This window comes from Microcaecilia unicolor, chromosome 4, assembly GCF_901765095.1.
Source record: "Microcaecilia unicolor chromosome 4, aMicUni1.1, whole genome shotgun sequence".
Taxonomy (NCBI): domain Eukaryota; kingdom Metazoa; phylum Chordata; class Amphibia; order Gymnophiona; family Siphonopidae; genus Microcaecilia; species Microcaecilia unicolor.
The window spans coordinates 162,557,683-162,577,116 of NC_044034.1; the positions used below are offsets into that span (position 1 = coordinate 162,557,683).

Genomic DNA, 19,434 nt, shown 5'->3' on the forward strand with positions numbered 1-19,434 from the left:
TTATATTTTGTGTCCTCTATTTTGTCTCCGCAAATATGGTAACCCTAATCTTAAATATAGTCTTAATCCAGGGCTTCTCAATCCCGGTTCTTGTGGAACTCCAAGCCAGTCTGGTTTTCAATATATCCATCATAAATTTGCATGAAATATATTTGCATGTACTGCCTCCTTTGTTTGCAAATATACATGCAAATATATTTCATACATATTCATGGTGGATATCTTGAAAACCAGACTGGCTTAGGATTCCCTGAGGACTGGGTTGAGAAACCCTGGTCCAATTTATAGGCTCCCATTAGAGGCTGCAGTTTTTCTGGCTCATACATCAAGTCCATTAGCTTTGTGTATCAGGAAGCATTTGATTGGTGGCCAAGGAAACAGCAAGAAGATAGAATTCCTGTCCTCTTAAAGCAGTGGTTTTCAACTTGGTCCTTGGGACACATCTAGCAAATCAGGTTTTCAGGATATCCATAATGAATATGCATGGGAGAAATTTGCATACATTATCTCATGCATATTAATTATGGATTGCCTGTTGCTTGTCTGTCTGGATGTGTCCCGGACTGGGCTGAGAATCCCTGCCCTAAATAAATAAAAATAACCCACCCCCTTTGACAAGATGGATCCTCTAGGTAAAGTCTGGGTTAGTTCTCACATAGTCCCAGTTCACCAGATCTGCTTTCTCCTGAGAGGGAATGGGAGAAATAAGGATTCTAGGTGGTGGTCCTAGCTGAGTAGCAAAGGTAAAACAAAGGGATCAGGTGCCAACTTTTCAAAACACAACATAAATTACCCCTTCTTGGACACAATGAAGGAGCTTACTCAATATTGGAGCTGCTCAGCTGGAACTGGGGACTGTAGGAAGAGAGAATGGGTGCACTGGATGGTCCAGGTGGTTTGTTTGTTTTTTTGTAATCCAGTATTTCTGTGCAAATAATACCACTGACCCTGTTTCCTTTTTGTTCTTATGCTTGTCAGGTTCTGTAAGTGATCCAAGATGGCAACAGGCTGTGTGAAAGTGACAAAATACTTCCTCTTCCTCTTCAACCTTCTGTTCTTTGTGAGTATCTCTGGGATGAGGGCACATGCTTTTCCCAAGGGCGTGGTCCTTAATGAAAGGGAAGGGGGCTGGCTGACATTAACATGGGCTCTGTGGCCCTCCTCATGACACTGGGGAGGATCACAGGGGCAGACAAGTGGGAGTGGGTGGTGCTGTTTGAATCCCATGCCCTATAGTTGGGTCTCAGATTTTGTGAATTGAGGAAGAGGGAGGAAGTTGTGTGGCCAGGGCAGAGTTGAAGCGGCTGGGAAGGATTCTCAAGTTCCATTTCTTACCTTCCTTTGGGTGCAATCTCTCACTTATTGTTTGGTAAGTATATTCTTTAATGTTGGGTTGTTGTAAAGTTTGTGTTAATTGTCACAGCTGGGGGTGCTAACCTGAGCCAGTTGTGGGGATACAGAGAGCAAGTAGGACAGTGAAATCCATCAAGGGATTTGTTACTGATTGGAGGATAGTGTCGGTTGGTGCTCCCAAATGAGGGAATTTCAGGCCTGATTGCTCCATTGGGGGAAATTGAGGATTCTGGGTTAGGGTAGCTTTAGCAAGCTAAGGACCTCAATGGAGCAAAATCCTAGGTTCAGGCTGGGTTCGAGAAGCTGACCTCGTAGCTGGGGATTGAGTTGAGGTGGAGCTTGATTGTGAGGTAGGCGGGGTGAATTGAACTTGGGGGTTGGGTCTGGCTCATGATTAAAGAATCAAAGCTGTGGCCCGTTTAAATCCATAATTGTACATAATGGAGGTAGGAGGAAGTTTATAAGTGAGAGTAGGGGGCAGAGGCAAGACTGTTTTATGAACAGTATACAGTACCTGGGCAGGAATTGGTGAACATCCCACATATGTAGGGGATGTCTCAAGGCATGAGTCTTAGATTTATAACAGAGATGAGAACCAATCTTCCATTTTTTTAAAACTTTCTTCTATCAAGACCTTCTGTTCTGTCTGTGCTGCAGAGAGTGGCAGTGGGTTGACATGGTAAGTCCTAAGTCCTGGGTCATTGTGACTGTAGAGGGAGAGGTCCTGATAAAGTGCTTGGCTCAACACATCTAGAGAGGAATATCACACAGCTTCCAATGCCTGCACTACTGGGTCAGCAGCCCTAGAGCAACATTTCCCAGCAAGCCCTGGAGGCACATCTGCCCAGTCTGGTATATGCAAATGATCTGTTGCATATTCCTTAAAGGTATTCTGTAAATCAGATACTTGCTCTGGTTGGAAAATGTAGAGAGCTGCAGTATTTTATAGGTTACTGCTGCCTAGTGTCCCCAGAAGAATCGGAGGGTGTGAACCTGCATCCCTAGGTTTCTACCCTAGCATGGGAGTGATGCACATTTCTGTCATGGTATAGCAGACTGTACCCATTTGGAGACATTATCCCTGAGATAAAGTACATGCTCTGATGCAAACTTCTGTGACATGTTTGTTTATGTAATTGCTGCAGAGTTGAAATATTTACAGAAGTAACATTAAATATTAGTCATTACCAGACAGCATTTAATTTTGGGTCTCGTTAAATGAGTTGCACAGTTCTTCTGGTTAAATGCATTGCTCACAAGCAGGCCCACCTGCGATAGGTTCTGTCACATAAACAAAAGGTAAAACCCAGGGTTTACAAGGGAAACTTTAAACATCCACCAGGTCAATGTTCTGTGGTCTCTTGTCTTTTCGCATGGCAAAAGTTAACCTATTCATGTTGGCTTACATGTCTGTATCCCGTCCCATGCCTCCAGAGTGAACATGAGAGACAATCCCTGCAGGAAAAAGATGTTGACATGAATGAAACATGTTCCAGCCCCTCAGAATCCACCTGAATGACAAACCACCTGCAGTCTAGCCTCCTGAAGGGATAAGACTACCCTTGTCCACCAGCAAGGCTGGTTTGTGTGGTCTCACTTTATGTTGCTCGCTATGGTCATCATGCATTTTTTTTTTCTCCAGACATTTTGGTGGTAAATGTTTTCAAAGGCCAGCGCTGAGAAGTGATTCCAGTTGTATCTGAGGATGTTAATCTACTTCAGGGCTTCTCCACTCTCCCCTGGAGACACACCTAGCCAGTTAGGTTTTAGGATTACCACAAAGAATATGCATGAGATAAATTTGCATACAGTAGATTTGCATATTTTGGAAATCCATCTCGTACCTGACTGTCCATGGTAGTAGTGTCTGAGAAGCTGACTGGCTAGATGTGCCTCAAGGAGAGAGGGCTGGGAAGCACTGCCTTACTTAGCTCTTGGTGTATCATGTGATTCAAATAGCACAGTCAGCCCCCAACAGTGTAGGAAGAAGACAATCTTGACCTGCAGCCACTTTCTTCCTTACCAGCTTTTACAGCTTAGGTTCCAGGGGTAAGGCAAATATTAGAAACAGTTGGCCCATGGTGGGGTCCCATTGGAAAGGGGCTGTGCCACAGTGGGTAAGGAAAGAGGAACTAAATCTGGGGATGTATGGGAAGAATTGTAGGGGGTTGGAGAGAGCTGGAGAGGATGTGTGCCTCTTGGAGGGGGGTGAGCAGGAGGAAAGTGTGCCTTTGGGGTGGGGGAGGAAATGCCTTGATGGCGTTCTAAACAGGAGAAGGAGGGTGGGTGGGAGGAGACCTGTATCGCTTGTTTACTCTTTCCAAAAATAGTAAGACTAAGGGGCACACAATGAAGCTACAAAGTAGTAAATTTAAAACAAATTGGAGTAAATATTTCTTCACGCAACGTGTAATTAAACTCTGGAATTTGTTGCCAGAGAATGTGGTAAAAGCAGTTAGCTTAGTGGGGTTTAAAAAGGTTTGGATACCTTCCTAAAAGAAAAGTCCATAAGTCATTATTAAAATGGACTTGGGAAAATCCACTTCAAGCAGCATAAAATGTATTGTACTGTTTTGGGATCTTGCCAGGTACTTGTGACCGGGATTGGCCACTGTTGGAAACAGGATACTGAGCTTGATGAACCTTTGGTCTGTCCCAGTGTGACAGCAATTATGTTCTTATGTACTTATGTAGGAGAGGATGTGCCTGAGGAAGGAGGGCATGCAGGAGGGGGGGGGGGTGTCTAGGTGGTGTAGGGGAGGGGGACAGATTTGAGGTATTCGAAGAGGTGAAGAGCAAGAGGTGTGTGCCTGGGGGAAGGGGTCAAGCTCAGAGCAGGTGCAGGGAGGAAAATGAGATATGGGGGACTGCCACAGCAGGATTCAGGAGAAAAAGCTCTGAGGGCTGAGAGAGATGGAGTGATTGTGTGCAGGGGAGTTGAAAAAAAAAAGATGGAGGGTCTAAAGGAAAGCTGTTCTGGGGCGAGTGTCATGGAGCTTGTGAGGGAACTATGTGGGTGGGGATTGAGAACTTTCTATGGGGGTGTGTTTGTAGGAGGTGAAGATGTGTGAGAGAGAGAGATGGGGGGGGGAAGGAATGGGAGGTTTCAGAGGGAAACTGAGGGTCAAACATACAAGAGGAGAGAGATTAAGGAGGATTTCAAGCTATGTTAGGCCTTTATGAGGGAGGAATATGTTATGTAGTTGCTGCTCTGTAATTTGTTCATGTGCAATAAAAATGATTTTTCATTAAAATAAGTTTGCACAGAATCCCCCAGGATGGGGAAGGGGTACTCCATGCGAGTGTAGCAGTGGGATGCAAATTCTGCACATATTAGCCAAAACTTTCACATTTGTGAGCTTCAGAAGCAGCGACATCGCTTTAGTGCTGGGAGTAATCCTTGCAGCTTTTACGTGTCTCGTAGCCACTGCTGGAATTATAGCCCAGATGTTAGAACTGGGACACATCTGGATTTCATTTCTCCATTTGCTGTGTTGGCTTCTTTATTTCTTTGTTCCTGACTACAAAAAAAAAAAAGAGAACAGTTTTTTTTTTTTTCTCTTTTACAAAGAGGTCATTTTTTTGTCCAAGGCAAGAACCTGCTGAAGTGAAGTGCCGGAATTTATGATTTATTTATTAGGATTTATTTACCGCCTTTTTGAAAGAATTTATTCAAGGGCGGTGTACAGTAAGAATAAATCAAACATAAGCAATAGACAATTACAGCAGTAAAAATATTCAGATGATAATACAAAGTATGGCTTAGTATATTACTTACAATGTAAACACTATATGGGCTGTACACTGCGAAATGACCCCTGGGGTGGGCAATATATAGATACCAAATCAAAATGAAACCAAAAGAAAAATAGATACTAAAGAAGCCTGTGTCAGACTGGCCCCATCCCTAATACTTACCCATCAGATCTAGGCATGGAGAAAATGCACAGAGCTGAGAAGTATTTTCCCACATTTAGCAGGGCAGAAGGAACAATCTCTCCCCAGGCAACAGTGGTGGAAAAACACACAATGTGCTGCATTCTTGTGTTTTGGCTTCTTCTCCTGTGGAGCCAACGTCTCTGAGGCTACTCCAGGACAAGTTCCACACAGACAGCTGTAACATGAAGCAGCTGCTCTCTGCACTTCAAGATGCGGTCTGCTCTTTTTGTTTCAGATCTCGTTATTGAATGTCAATAAAGCAAATAAGAATAAGCAAAACGCATCAAACAAAATGAAAAAAAAAAAGAAAAACCAAGCTAATATATCGATACTGAGATACAAAGAAAATCTTCTCAGAGTAGTGAATGTGTGACTATAAAGCAATCATCATTTTTGAGCACGTTTTGGTCTAAACATACATCGCTGCTTTACTTGTTTCCCAATTCTACCAAAGGTGACTAGTCAGATCTGTATTATTCTTAATGGTTAATAATGAGTTTGAGCAATAGAGTTCAAGAAATCAAAAAGACCTCTTTTGGTCTTGGATATGGATACAGGAACCACTAATGACTTCTATAAGATGCTTCTGCTCTTTAATCTCTTCTTGGTCTTGTGTTGAGAAGCATAAAGATGAGTGTTTGTGTCCTTGCAAGTTTTGTAAAATAGGCACAGGTTTTTTGAGAGACTTTCTGCTAACCAGCTCAGTGCAACCAGACTTATGTAAAATGTAACTCAGGAATCCCTGTAAGGCAGGAGATGTTATTTTTCTTCTCTGTAGAGTTTATCAGACTGGCTGATGGAGCCAAGTGAAGCTTAAAGTTCCTGAGGTATTAATGCAAAGCCCAGTCACAGCATACAAATAAGGATATGAATTATCTACTTGTCTTTTGTGCCTATCAGTGAGTAGAGCTATGTGTCTTGGTAGAACTGCTCTGGATAGTGCTTATTGAGAACCTTCAGCTGGCCATGCCTTTTGTTATGGTTAACTGTTGGCCAAATATAAAGATGACCAGCCAAAGTTTTATGCATTGAGTACCTGTAATTTTTAATGAAAAGCACTTATGTATTTATCACTCAGAAGTGTCAGGTGCTCACCATATAAGAATGGTACAGTTTAGGGTTTGAAGAACTTGCATGCAAGAAAGAGGAGCAGGACTTGGGTGTGATTGTATGTGATGATCTTAAGGTGGCCAAACAGGTAGAAAAGGTAACAGTGAAAGCTGGAAGGATGCTTGGGTGCATAGGGAGAGGAATGGCCAGTGGGAAGAAGGAGGTGATGATACGCCTGCATAAGACTCTGGTGAAACCTCATTTTGAATATTGTGTACGATTCTGGAGCAGCTTCAAAAAGATATAAACAGGATGGAGTCAGTCCAGAATGTGGCTACTACAGTGGTCAGTAGTCTTTGTCATAAAGCATATAAGGACAGACTTAAAGATCTCAACATGTATATTTGGGAAGAAAGGCAGGAGAGGGGAGATATGATAGATACATTTAAATACCTACATGGCATAAATGCACAGGAGGCGGCGAGTCTCTTTCAGTTGGAAGGAAGCCCTGGAACAAGGGGGCATAGGATGAAGTGAAAAGGGAGAGACTCAGAAATAACCTGAGGAAATACTTCTTCACAAAAAAGGGGGGTGAATTCATGGAACAGCCACCTGGTGGAAGTGGTGGAGATGAAGAGTATCTGAATTCAAGAGAGCTTGGGACAAGTACATAAGGTCTCTAAGGGAGTGATAGGGCGAGTAGATAGCATGGATGGGCAGACTAGATAGACCGTATGGTATTCATCTTTCCTACATTTTTGTATGTTTCTATTGTCTCCTGCCCTCTTCCTCTGATTTTTTTTACAGCATAAAATTTGAAAGTTGCCCAAGGGCTACTTCCAAGCCCTACTTCAAGTCCCTTCCCAGCTGACCTGGCATTCCTGGACCACTGTCTGTAAATACCAACAAGCTCCAAAGGGCTTTTGCCTTCCTGAGATGGTAGTTATAGCTTTAGCCGGGAGGCGGGGGTAGTGTAAAGATGGCAAAGGAAGGCAATGGCAAACCACCCCAGTAATACTTTGCCAAGAAACTGTTGCACAAGTGGTGACCTCCACCAGAAGTCATTCGTGACTTGGTACTTGCGTAAAGGAGACTACCTTTAATTAACTCTATAAGGAGAGGGGGCAAAGTCTCGTTTGATGGACAAAGTGATTATCATCTACTGCTGTCTCTGTGCTCTCATCTCATACTTAGAGCTCTCAAAGAGCAGCGACTTTCGGCTTCGTCTTGAAGTATCTTTGGAGATGATTCTGGGATTATGAGAAGGGGGATGCTTGTTGGAAGGGGGGGGTGTGCAGTACTTTGACAGTTTGACTGTGTTATTGCATTTCTGGGTGTCTTGCCTCTGAGTGGGGTTTGTGGACGAGCTTGCCCTGCAGCTGTTTTAAAGGGTATTTTTTGCTGCCCAGCTGTGGGGAAGAGGCGTTTTACATTCCTTCCAGATGTTTAATAAATGAACAACATTGGGATTGGTGCTGTTGCAATTTTCCTGTGTTTGAGTGATGACATTAAAATGGGGGTGGGGGGGGGGTAGCTGGCCTCAACCTATCCAGAACAGTTTATAGAGCTATGGTACTTCCTAATCCAGATTCCCAAAGGGGCTCCATACAGGGACATTCAGCCCTTTAATTATGGCTCCTTGTTGCCATTCTGGGACATTGGAGCCATGTGGTTTCACTTCCTGGTAACCCCCACAATGTGGGTTTGGCACAGAATGCAGCCCAAGTGCAGTCTGGAGGTATGGCACTACAGTGTTAAATCTTTGGCATTGCCCTCCAGAATGTGTCTTTTTTTTTTTTTTTTTTTTTTTAATGGAGATCCTTAAAGCTGCCATATAGAGAGGGTAATTTTAGAACAGGGCCTAGGCAGGGAGGGCACATTAATGTATATGTAATGACTATATTATTAAGACAACACGAACACCTTTTAATTAAACAGCCTACCCGGAAGCTGCTGTACAAACATGTAAATGTTCCAAGGCAGATGCAACTTTGTGCATGAATTTTAAAAGGTATGGGCCTGATATTCAGCTGTTGGTGATCCAGTGTTTTCCTGTCCACCACTGATGTTATCCCCATAAATTCAGTACCAGGCCATGCTCCAGCATTAAAGTTCTTGTTATATGGGGGCAGCAAAGCCTAGTCGGTTAAGTGTGATGTTCAGCCCTTAACCGTCTATGGTGACCCACATAAAGCTAGGACTGACTTTTATGTGGTCCTAGTTATGTGGTTACCTTGAATATTGAATATTGTCACTTAAATGGCCAAGTGCTGATTCCACCCTGGAACCACCCCCAAACTAGCTGGTTTCAGCTTGGGCGCTGACTGGACGTTTTTATCCGCACTGTTCAATTAAATGCCGCTGAATATGCTTGGATAGCAGTGGACAGGCGATTTAAACAGCCTGGAGCCTTTCCTGGTTGTTTAAATATTAAGTATTAAATATCGAGCTCTATGTGACACTCCTACACCTGTTGTATTCTCCAGCCCTGAGAATAATCTGAGTGCCTGTGTCTAATGCTCCTGGGTAATGTTATGAACACCTACTTGAGTATGTAAAACACAAATGTTCTATGGACTTGTCTTACATTAGGAATGTTTTTTCTCCTCCTGTTTCACACCCCATTCTGAGAAACAGCTGAAACAATAGTGATGGAAAATTGGCTGATATAATAGTGTGTGTTTTGGAGAATGTGCAACATCAGAATCTAACCTGCCCTGTCTACATTAACCAATTAACGGTTCTCTAACTCCAGTTCTGTTTGGTAGGGATGTGCTTAAGGAGACTTTTGGTTCATTAGTTTTTGACTGCTTTTTGGACTTGTCTTGGTTTGTTTCAGACATTTGTGTTTAAGCTTTTAATGAGTGTTAGAACTTAATATGCACAAATCAACTTGACAAACGTTCATTTGTGGGTTGACATGTGATGACTCAGTTTGCATGCAGGTAAAATATTCTAGCTAATGAGTGCTCATCCCTCCTTTAGGTATTCATATATTCCTGCATAAATATATTTTTGTATTCTTATTAAATATTGGGTGTCTCATGATGCTGCTCTCTCCTCGAGGTCATTTTGTGCCTGTACTTTTGGGTGTAGCAGAATAGTTTTCTGATGACAAACAGCATTATAGCAGCCTAAGTGCAAGAAGATAATTTGAGACTTTCAAACACTTCAAAAAAAGTGTTTACTTTGGAAATGAACTAGAACGTGGAGTAAAGTGAGGTGTGCACTTTTACATAGGGAACAATTTGTAATATGTTGACAGCAGAGCCCATTTTAAAACAAGGAAAATAGGTATGTCTGGAAATCTCCAAGCCCTGAAGGGTCTGCTGTAATCTTACTCCTAAGGGAGGGTCTGTGTCTTTTGTGAAAACATACCCAAGTGGGGGTGTTTGTATCAGGGACCCACAATGTGAAAAAAGCAACAGCTTTCTCTCAGGGGTGATGTCTCCAAAGGGATTAGTTTTGTTTGTACCATCTCACTCCTTAGCCAGGGTATGTGACCTCTGATCTCAGTCTCTGATTTACTGTTAACACTCATGATAGCATTTGCATCATGACAGAGAGTTTCCTTATAGATTTCAAAGGTTACCTATATATATATATATATATATATATATATATATATATATATACACTCTCGATAGAGGTTTCTTTCTTTCCTTCCTTCCCTCTGGCATAGCCTCCAGCACGATAGGAAATATTTCTGTCTGCCACATTTTCTTGGTCTCTGAGTGGGATGGTGTGGAAGGAGTTAACTTCTATACAGAGGTAAATTAGTAAGGCTGAATTCACTTTATTTTAGCCTCCCTTAATAATAGGGTTGGCACTCCCATTCTTTGCCTGTTGGGCTGTTCCTGGCAGCCCAGTTGAAAGGGAGGGCCAGGGAATGAAAAACTACTGGGATGAGTCAGATCTGAGGCATATTTAGCCCAGTCTCTGCAGTAACCTGTCCAAAGTTTGTACCAGTGAAAGTATCAGGTAGAAAAGGAGAGATGGGGTAGAGGAATGGAGCAGTAAGGAGAAAGTGGGGCAGGTTGAGGTAGACGAGACTAAGAAACTGGGGGAGGAGCAAGGGAATTTCTTGCTAATTTGTGCACAAGCCCTTGAATAGTGGATGAATCTGTTCTTAACTAAAGAATGTGACATCTGCACCAACACATCAAGTGCCATCTCCTGGAAATACTCTGGGAGGTGCCTGGACACTGCTTGCTTGAAATCCACAGCTTTCCTGGTTATATTTCTCAGCTTTGTGGGACCGGAGACTTTTGAGGGGTGCTGTGGTTATCAGCCACAATAGTGAAGGAAGCAGTCACAATCTCACCACAGCGATTCCTAAATCTGTCAGCTGGCCAGGTTTTTGGAACAGCCATAGCAAATATGCATGAAAGATTTGCAAATACTGGGTTTCCAGTACTTTCCGATTTCTCATACATATTCTTTGTTCTAATCCGATACTGGGTTCACAATCTATATAAAAGTGGTTAAAGCAAAATCAGTTATCTAAAGAGACCACTTAATTGAATACGTTATCCATAATATGTTCTGCTTTTATTAATTCAACACTTAAAAATAATACACCACATTGCAAATAACATTATGCTGCTAATCCTTGTGCTATATAGGAACATCTCACCTACCCATTTTAAGGGAATACCCTTGACCCACCCATGCCCCTCCCATGGCCATGGAAAACAAAAATGAGGATGTTATGATGCTTTCGTATCGCTCCATGGTGCGACCACACCTCAAATACTGTGTGCAGTTCTGGTCACCATATCTCAAAAAATATATAGTGGAATTAGAAAAGGTACAGAGAAGGGCGATGAAAATGATAAAGGGGTTGGGATGAATTCCCCATGAGGCGGCTAGGGCTCTTCAGCTTGGAGAAAATATGGGCTGAGGGGGAGGTAAGATATAGGTGTATAAAATAATGAGTGGAGTGGAACGGGTAGGCGTGAATCACTTGTTTACTCTTTCCAAAAATACTAGGGGGCATGCAATGAAGCTACAAAGTGGTAAATTTAAAAAAAAAATCTGAGAAAATATTTCTTCACTCAATGTGTAATTAAACGCTGGAATTCTTTGCCAGAGAATGTGGTAAAAGCAGTTAGCTTAGCGGGGTTTAAGAAAGGTTTGGATAACTTCCTAAAAGAAACGTCTATAAGCCATTATTAAGATGGATTTGGGGAAAATCCACTGATAAGCAGCATAAATGTATTGTACTGTTTTGGGTTCTTGTAACCTGGATTGGCCACTGTTGGAAACGGGATGCTGGGCTTGATGGACCTTCGGTCTGTCCCAGTACGGCAATGCTTTATGTTCTTATGCCACTTCTGTCCCGTTTCGGCACCTTGCATCTATTAGAAAATTTGGTGCAGAAGTGGGAGGCGGGGCTGGAGGTTGGGAGGCGGGGATAGTGCGGGGCAGACTTATACGGTCTGTGCCCTGAAGAGCATAGGTACAAATCAAAGTAGGGTATACACAAAAAGTAGCAGACATGAGTTGTCTTGTTGGGCAGACTGGATGAACCATGCAGGTCTTTTTCTGCCGTCATCTACTATGTTACTATATATTTAGTGCCATATTTAGAATTTCCTTCCAAATCGGGAGCAGAACTGAACCTGTGTTTGAGTAGTGGTTGTACTGATGTGCCCTTGGTCTGTACCCTCTAAGCTGAGTGGGAGTCCTTCACCTACAGTCCTGCCAGTGAGGGGAGGGGTGCTGTTTCACTATTACATTTTCAATAGTGAGGATCAGGCAAGCTCTGCAGGACTCCTGGGAAACCTGCCTGACCCTAGTGATTAAAAATACAATATTGAAGCACCTCTCCTACTGGCAGCAATGCTCCTTCCTTGTGCTCGTTCTATCTTGTACCCAGTAGAGATGGTTCTTCTGTTTTCTTACAGATCCTTGGTGCCTTGATGTTGGGCTTTGGAATATGGATCCTGGTGGACAACACAAGTTTTGTTGCAGTGCTTCGTAAGTACTTCCCTGCAAGTTCTGTGTGTTTGTTTTTTTATTTTTTTTTAGGGGGGCAGTTGGGAGGAAATAACTCATTTTCTTTCACTCATGAACTATCTGGGAGAATCTTATTTGTCAGAGATTTGGAAACCTGATGTGTTTGGGTGAAATTTCAGTAGAGACTCTTTTGCATGTCTTCTCACCTTTTTCATGTCCTATTATTATTTATTTAGATTTTGCTCACACCTTTTTCAGTAGTAGCTCAAGGTGAGTTACATTCAGGTACTTTGGATATTTCTCTGTCCCAGGAGGGCTCACAATCTTAAGTTTGTACCTGAGGCAATGGAGGGTTAAGTGACTTGCCCAAGATCACAGGAGCAGCAGTGGGATTTCAACCGGCCACCTCTGGATTGCAAGACCAGTGCTATAACCACTAGACCACTACTCCACTCCACTCTATGTCTAGATGGCTATGCTAATGGAGCTCTAGGTAGAAGATGACCCCATTTCCATCTGGTTCTATTACCAGCCGCTTTGCTCTTCCTTTGTCAGTATATGATGTACCTTAAGGGTGCACTGCATCCAAATGGCCCAAAATTTATGAAGGTCCTGATGGAATATTTTGGGGATTGATTTAGCATCAGAGGGGGAATCCCATCCCAGCCTGCTGTGAAAGATGTTCTAAACTCCAAATGTGTATGCCCCTGACAATATTCTAGGATGGGCACATACATGAAAAGCCCTGTTTTGGAATTTTTTGGAATTCTTGATAGTCAAGGATGTGCCCACATCTCCTTTAAAAGTTCATATCTTCTAATGCAGGTCAGCTCTGGTCTCAGATTAGGTGGCTGCAGCTGTGGAAAGCAGTGGTGCCTCTTACAGGCATCTAGGGAATCAGCTGCTGAAACCTCTGCACTGTGTAGCCAGTTTGTCCCGTCACATCTGGATAGCGCTTTCCAGAGGTGTAATCTGATAGAAAGGAGACCAGGGATTATAGGCCCCTTGATCCAGGAGATCCTCTAACCTTCACCCCTTTTAAAACTGTAATAAATGTTCACTGTTCTTGCAACAAATCAGTGTAAGGTAAACTTATTGAACAGCTAGTTTTTGCAAAGCTGTTCTTTTCCAAACTGTACTCAAACACAGCCCACACTTAGGAAGATAATTCTTTTCTGCAGCAGTGTGAGGCAAACACACAGATGCCCTTTCAAAATGGTTTCCTGCAGGTGTAATCCTTTATCAACCAGTCCACAGTCAGCTGGTTTTGACGGATTTACGTCCTTCACGGGGCTACATGCACGGTGCAGGACGTAAGGCGTCAAAACCAGCTGATCCTTCAGACGAACTTCCTTGAATGAAGGCGCCGGAGTCTACTAACTCCGGCGCTGAAGAACACTCTTGGCTGGCGGGGTTTGGGGATCCCCGCCAGCAAACAAGGTAAATTATGCGGGGGCGGGGGAGGGTTGGTGGCGGAAGGGGGGTTGTTGGCAGGGGGCCAGGGGCGAATCTGCGGCGGCCCAGGCCCCCTCAGGCCCCACATAGCTACGCCACTGTTATACACATTTGCTAAACTGCACAATTCTGACAAGGCGGTGTAGAATCTAGAAATGTCTGAGCCCTAGGCTGCAAATATCTGATGTATAGAGCTCAGTTGTTACAAATTCCTTAATTTTTGTTAGTATGAATTTTTCTGTCTAAGTAGCTTCCAGACCATTTATGAATATTGAAAGATCTTTGAAGGTGTTGGCTTCATTTTTCAATTGAGAGTCCCTGGGCTCTGAAGGTAGCCTTTACAGAACCAAGTGTGAAAGCTGGGTGTGACTATTTCTGAGGCCTTCTACTCTGTAAACTCCCCTGGAAGAGTCGAGGTTAATCTGAAGAGTGAGCGCTATCAGAACTAAGCAGCAGGTTCCAATATCAATGTTTCGGCCTCTTTCTAGTCCTTTGGCATTGACTGGCACCAACAATGACATAAAAAACCTCTCCTAAGAGGCCAAGACAGGAGGCAACCCACTTAAAGTTGAGAGATATGGGGATTACTATCAATGTGCTTGGCATTGGTAGTGGTAACATGTTTGTCAAACCATTAAGAAACTCCAGACATCCCAGAACACCGCAGCCAGATTGATATTCGTAAAGGCGAAATATGAAAGTGCCAGACCCCTTAGAGAAAAACTGCACTGGCTCCCACTGAAGGATCGAACTGCATTCAAGATTTGCACCTTGGTTCACAAAATTATTTACGGAGATGCCCCATCTTACATGTCAGACCTAATAGACTTACTAGAGAGAAACGACAAAACTTCATCACGCACTTGCTTAAACCTTCACTATCCCAGCTGCGGAGGCGTTAAATACAAATCTGTACATACATCTAGCTCATACATCTGCACACAACTGTGGAATGAATTACCGATCAACATAAAAACAACACACGACAACCTTCTGAAAATTACTGAAGACTTACTTATTCATAAAGACATACAAAAAAGATTCCCCATAACGATTTGACTCCCAAATTTCTCCAAAAACAACTATTATGGAATTCTCCTAATTAGTTTATTTCGTTACATCCTCATTACTGAATATTATATCTTGTCCTGATATCATTATGTTATGTTTTATCTGTTTATCCACTTCCAATCCTACATGATATACCTATGCACCTTTATTTGTATTAATTCTGAAATTATTATTCCGTTAAGATGATTGCTATGATATTATTTTGCACCTTATCTGCTTTATATTTTGAAATTCTTATTCTATTAATGTGAATGGCGTAACATTTTTATATACGTTGATATATGTGTTTATATGTTTATAATTTTGTAGACCCCTGAGGAAGGCTGATATAGCCGAAACACAGACCGTGTTTGGTCCTGATTAAAGTTTTTTGGAGCATCTTACTCTTGTGTGTGGTGACTGATCTCTTGACATTGGCCCCTCTCCACCCTATTTCTGTTGTGTAACATTTTGTAAGCCACATTGAGCCTGCAAATAGGTGGGAAAATGTGGGATACAAGTGCAGCAAATAAATAAATACTAGAGGATGTCCTGTTCTCAGCTTCAAGTCATTATCTGGGATAGGGTACCAGAAATGTTATGTAAGCAGCTCTTGAACTAGTCATTTATTTTTAAGCTTTTGATGCCCATCTGTTCTGTACAGGTTGAACCTGTACTTGAATCCTCTCAGTTAATTGCAGAAAATCCTTGCGCTGAAAGGCCAATTTTAATCCATCTTTGTGGTGCCAGCCATACTGTATCTCTTTGCTAGAAAGCTTTACCAAAACACCATGTTATGAACTTGCACATTTTCGTTTCAACTATTTGGTACAATATAGGCATTCTATTATACAATTAAAAACAAAATCTCTAACTCATCCTTACAGATAAACCAAAGAAGTCATCTTACTTAGTGCCCTCAAGGGTGAATGCTAAACACCTTGTATGATTTCAATATTATTATTATTAACATTTGTATAGCGCTACCAGATGCACGCAGCGCTGAACATCCAACGATGATTTTGACATAAGGTGGAGGTTAATCCTTACCCACAGGGGCCTAAAGAATACAAAATAAAAGTACAAAACATTCTTATATTCCACTACCACCATAAGTCCTGTGCAGATTACAGCTAGCAAGAAGTGTGGACAGTTTCAGAGAGTTACATAAGCACAGAAGTGTTGCCATACTGGGACAGACCAAAGGTCAATCAAGCCCAGAAGCCTGTTTCCAGCAGTGGCCAATCCAGGTGACAAGTACAATACATTTTATGCTGCTTATCCTAGAAATAAGCAGTGGATTTTCCCAAGTCCATTTTAATAATGGCTTATGTACAAATGCATATTAAAACCTATTAGTAGAATATAAAAATTAGCCTAATAAGAATTTCATAAACAAGCTTTCAGCAGTTTCCTTTATAAGTAATAATTAGTAATCATTCAACTTTGCACTGGTAAAGCATTCCAAGTATGTACTGCTAGAAATGGAAAATTAGAAGAAAACAATCTTTTGGAACGAATACCCCTCAGACACAGATATTAACAAATTTCTGAGCACTTCCGTATTAGGAAAACCTATCAAATCCAACGTATAAAATTTAAAAATCTGCATACATAATTTGAATTGGATATGGGCTTCTATTGGCAGCCAATGTAGGTTCACCTTTAGCAGGGTAACCCTCTTCCTTCTATGAGCTTAGAGTATCATTCTCACAGCAGTATTCTGTATTAGCTGAAATTTCTTTTTTTTTGGGCAACCCAAATAATTTAGTATTGCAGTAATCCAACTGTTCTAAGATCAGACTTTGAACTGCTAACTTAAATGCTGATGGATCAAATAATCCTCTAATTTTCCTTAATTTCTTTAATATCAAAAAGGATTTTTTTAATCAAGTACATTGGCCTCTTCCGACACTGGATTTAAGGAAAGATGTTAATTATGATATATTAATCAGTGTACTTTGTGTGGGTGGCTCTTTTGGCTACAAAGTTTAAGGTAGTGGATCTCATAAAGGATCATTGCTCTATATTACACTTTCCACAGCAACTTCCAGCCCTTCCTCCAATATGAAGAGAACACTAATAACAAATGAATAATTCTGTTTCCCTTTCTTTGTCATCATGGTGGGCTTCTGTCTATCCCTGTTCCATACTGTGGTTTGCATCCTTACAATGGGCATCAAATCCCACAGAAAGGGCATTTAGAGTAGCTCTTAATCTGTTCCAAGGGGAGATGGCAATTTTAGTGTTATAATTTAAACCAATGCAAGTGACATGAAATGTCCCAGCAAAGAATTTATTTTATTTGTTACATTTGTATCCACAATGTGGTTTACATAGTACCGGAGAGGCGTTTGCAGACTCCGGTGATAACAAATACAAAGTGATGTTGTGGTAAGATAGTTCAGGTGGCAGAATGCAGCAGACACCTGAAATACAATCCCTGTGGAGATTGCTTGTTTTGGCTTTTTATGCTTTTGCATATACAAAGGGGTCATGGTGCTTGGCGTTGCTTCTGCCCCCAATGACACAGGTATCCAAAGAAACATTTGACTATTTTCTGTGTCTTTTGGCAGTGCATGGACTTCTGAGCATACAGGTGTGTCTGTGAAGGGAGGGGGGAGTGAGGTGCCCTGCCCTTATGTTCTTTTCTTTCTCTTCCCCCCTTCTACAGAGAGCGCGTCGGCGTCACTGAAGATTGGCTCCTACATCCTTATCTCGGTGGGGGCTGTCACCATGGTGATGGGATTCTTGGGCTGTGTTGGTGCAGTAAATGAAATCCGATGTCTCCTGGGACTGGTGAGTAATTGGCAACTTCCAACTTGCTCAGTTCTGTAGATACTAAAAAGTGCCTGTTTCAAGCGTCTGATGCCTCTCTGGGCCTTGGTTGTTATGCTTCCTTTGTAATTATCCTCATATATTTGATTTACAGCTTTAAAGTATGTACTTTGTTTTATTTGGCTGTCCTAGAACCCACCAGTTAACACTGGCAATAGCTGTTTGATAGTGGGGATGGGACGACTTTCCTATGAAGAGAGGCTGAGAAGGCTAGGGCTTTTCAGCTTGGAGAAGAGACGGCTGAGGGGAGATATGATAGAAGTGTATAAAATAATGAGTGGAATGGATCGGGTGGATGTGAAGCGACTGTTCACGCTATCCAAAAATACTAGGACTAGAGGGCATGAGTTGAAGCTACAGTGTGGTAAATTTAAAACGAATCGGAGAAAATTTTTCTTCACCCAACGTGTAATTAGACTCTGGAATTCGTTGCCGGAGAACGTGGTACGGGCGGTTAGCTTGACGGAGTTTAAAAAGGGGTTAGATAGATTCCTAAAGGACAAGTCCATAGACCGCTATTAAATGGACTTAGAAAAATTCCGCATTTTTAGGTATAACTTGTCTGGAATGTTTTTACGTTTAGGGAACGTGCCAGGTGCCCTTGACCTGGATTGGCCACTGTCGGTGACAGGATGCTGGGCTAGATGGACCTTTGGTCTTTCCCAGTATGGCACTACTTATGTACTTATGTACTTATGTAAAAATGAATCTTAAATGACTGTCCTAAGCTCCAGGTGCCCACTCCTTTCCCTTGTATGATGTTATATCCTGGATCATTACTAGGGTAAACCCCCAAATTTGCAGTTATATGTTTCAAAACGTACATTATATTTTAATATGTATAAAAATAACGAGATCTTATGGTGAATATTCAGCAACTATGGAACAGCCATCGAAAAAGCCAAAAGTGACGTCGTAATCACTTATCTCTGACAACAACATGGTGCAAAACACAACGGTTAATGCAACACTTATCTTAATGTGATTTCAACAAATCCACTTCCTTCATCACATAAGTTCGTAGCATATAGTTTATGGTTTAATCTGTTTGATATACCACCTTTCAAGGCGGTTATAAAAAAAAACAAAAACTGAAAATTTCACTCACAAAAAAGTTGTAACACCACATCAGCTGTTCTACAGCACCAGCTGTCTTACTGTCCCAATGCCAGTGTTTCACCACAATGTACCTGTCTCAAGGGATTTTCTTAAAGTAGTAAATTAATTCAGTGAATGTTCTAGCTTGATATAGAGTGGGTCAAACATAGCTGAATCTGCATGGGCACTGGTAACCTCAGGTCTCAGCTGAGGCATATTGTACTGATTTGTCCCTTTCTTGTTTACAGTATTTCACCTGCCTGCTGCTGATATTTGTAGCCCAAGTCACGGCTGCAGTCCTCATCTACTTGCAACGGGATAAGGTAAGGATCCACCTTACCACTCCCCTTCCTCTGTTCTCATTTCCTGCCTTTCAACCAGATAGAGGTTTTGGGAGTCTGTAGTAGAATGCTAGAGAATCTCATATCAGAAAATGGATGTGCTTCACTGTAACAAAGGTATATGTTCTAGGTATAGTAAAAACACATTTACCCAGTAATATTGAGGGGATTCCTTCTTCAGTTAAACCTCACCTACTAGCTTACTTCAAAATATTAAACCTTATCTCTTCCTCTCTTGTTTCTAGTCAATTTGAGAGAAATATTTATTTATTTAGATTTTGCTCATACCTTTTTCAGTAGTAGCTCAAGGTGAGTTACATTCAGGTACACTGTGTATTTTCCCTGCCCC

At 41.9% G+C, this 19,434-nt stretch overlaps 1 protein-coding gene across 1 annotated transcript in view; it reads left to right on the plus strand.

The window, feature by feature from the left end:
• The window catches only part of CD82 (CD82 molecule), an 82,504-nt gene that overhangs the window by 54,279 nt on the left and 8,791 nt on the right, over positions 1 to 19,434 (plus strand). The window contains exons 2-5 of the mRNA XM_030200821.1: positions 979 to 1,060; positions 12,252 to 12,324; positions 17,483 to 17,607; positions 18,993 to 19,067. Coding sequence (XP_030056681.1) covers positions 998 to 1,060; positions 12,252 to 12,324; positions 17,483 to 17,607; positions 18,993 to 19,067 — 336 coding nt within the window. The 5' untranslated portion in view covers positions 979 to 997. The remainder of the gene's footprint in view (positions 1 to 978; positions 1,061 to 12,251; positions 12,325 to 17,482; positions 17,608 to 18,992; positions 19,068 to 19,434) is intronic.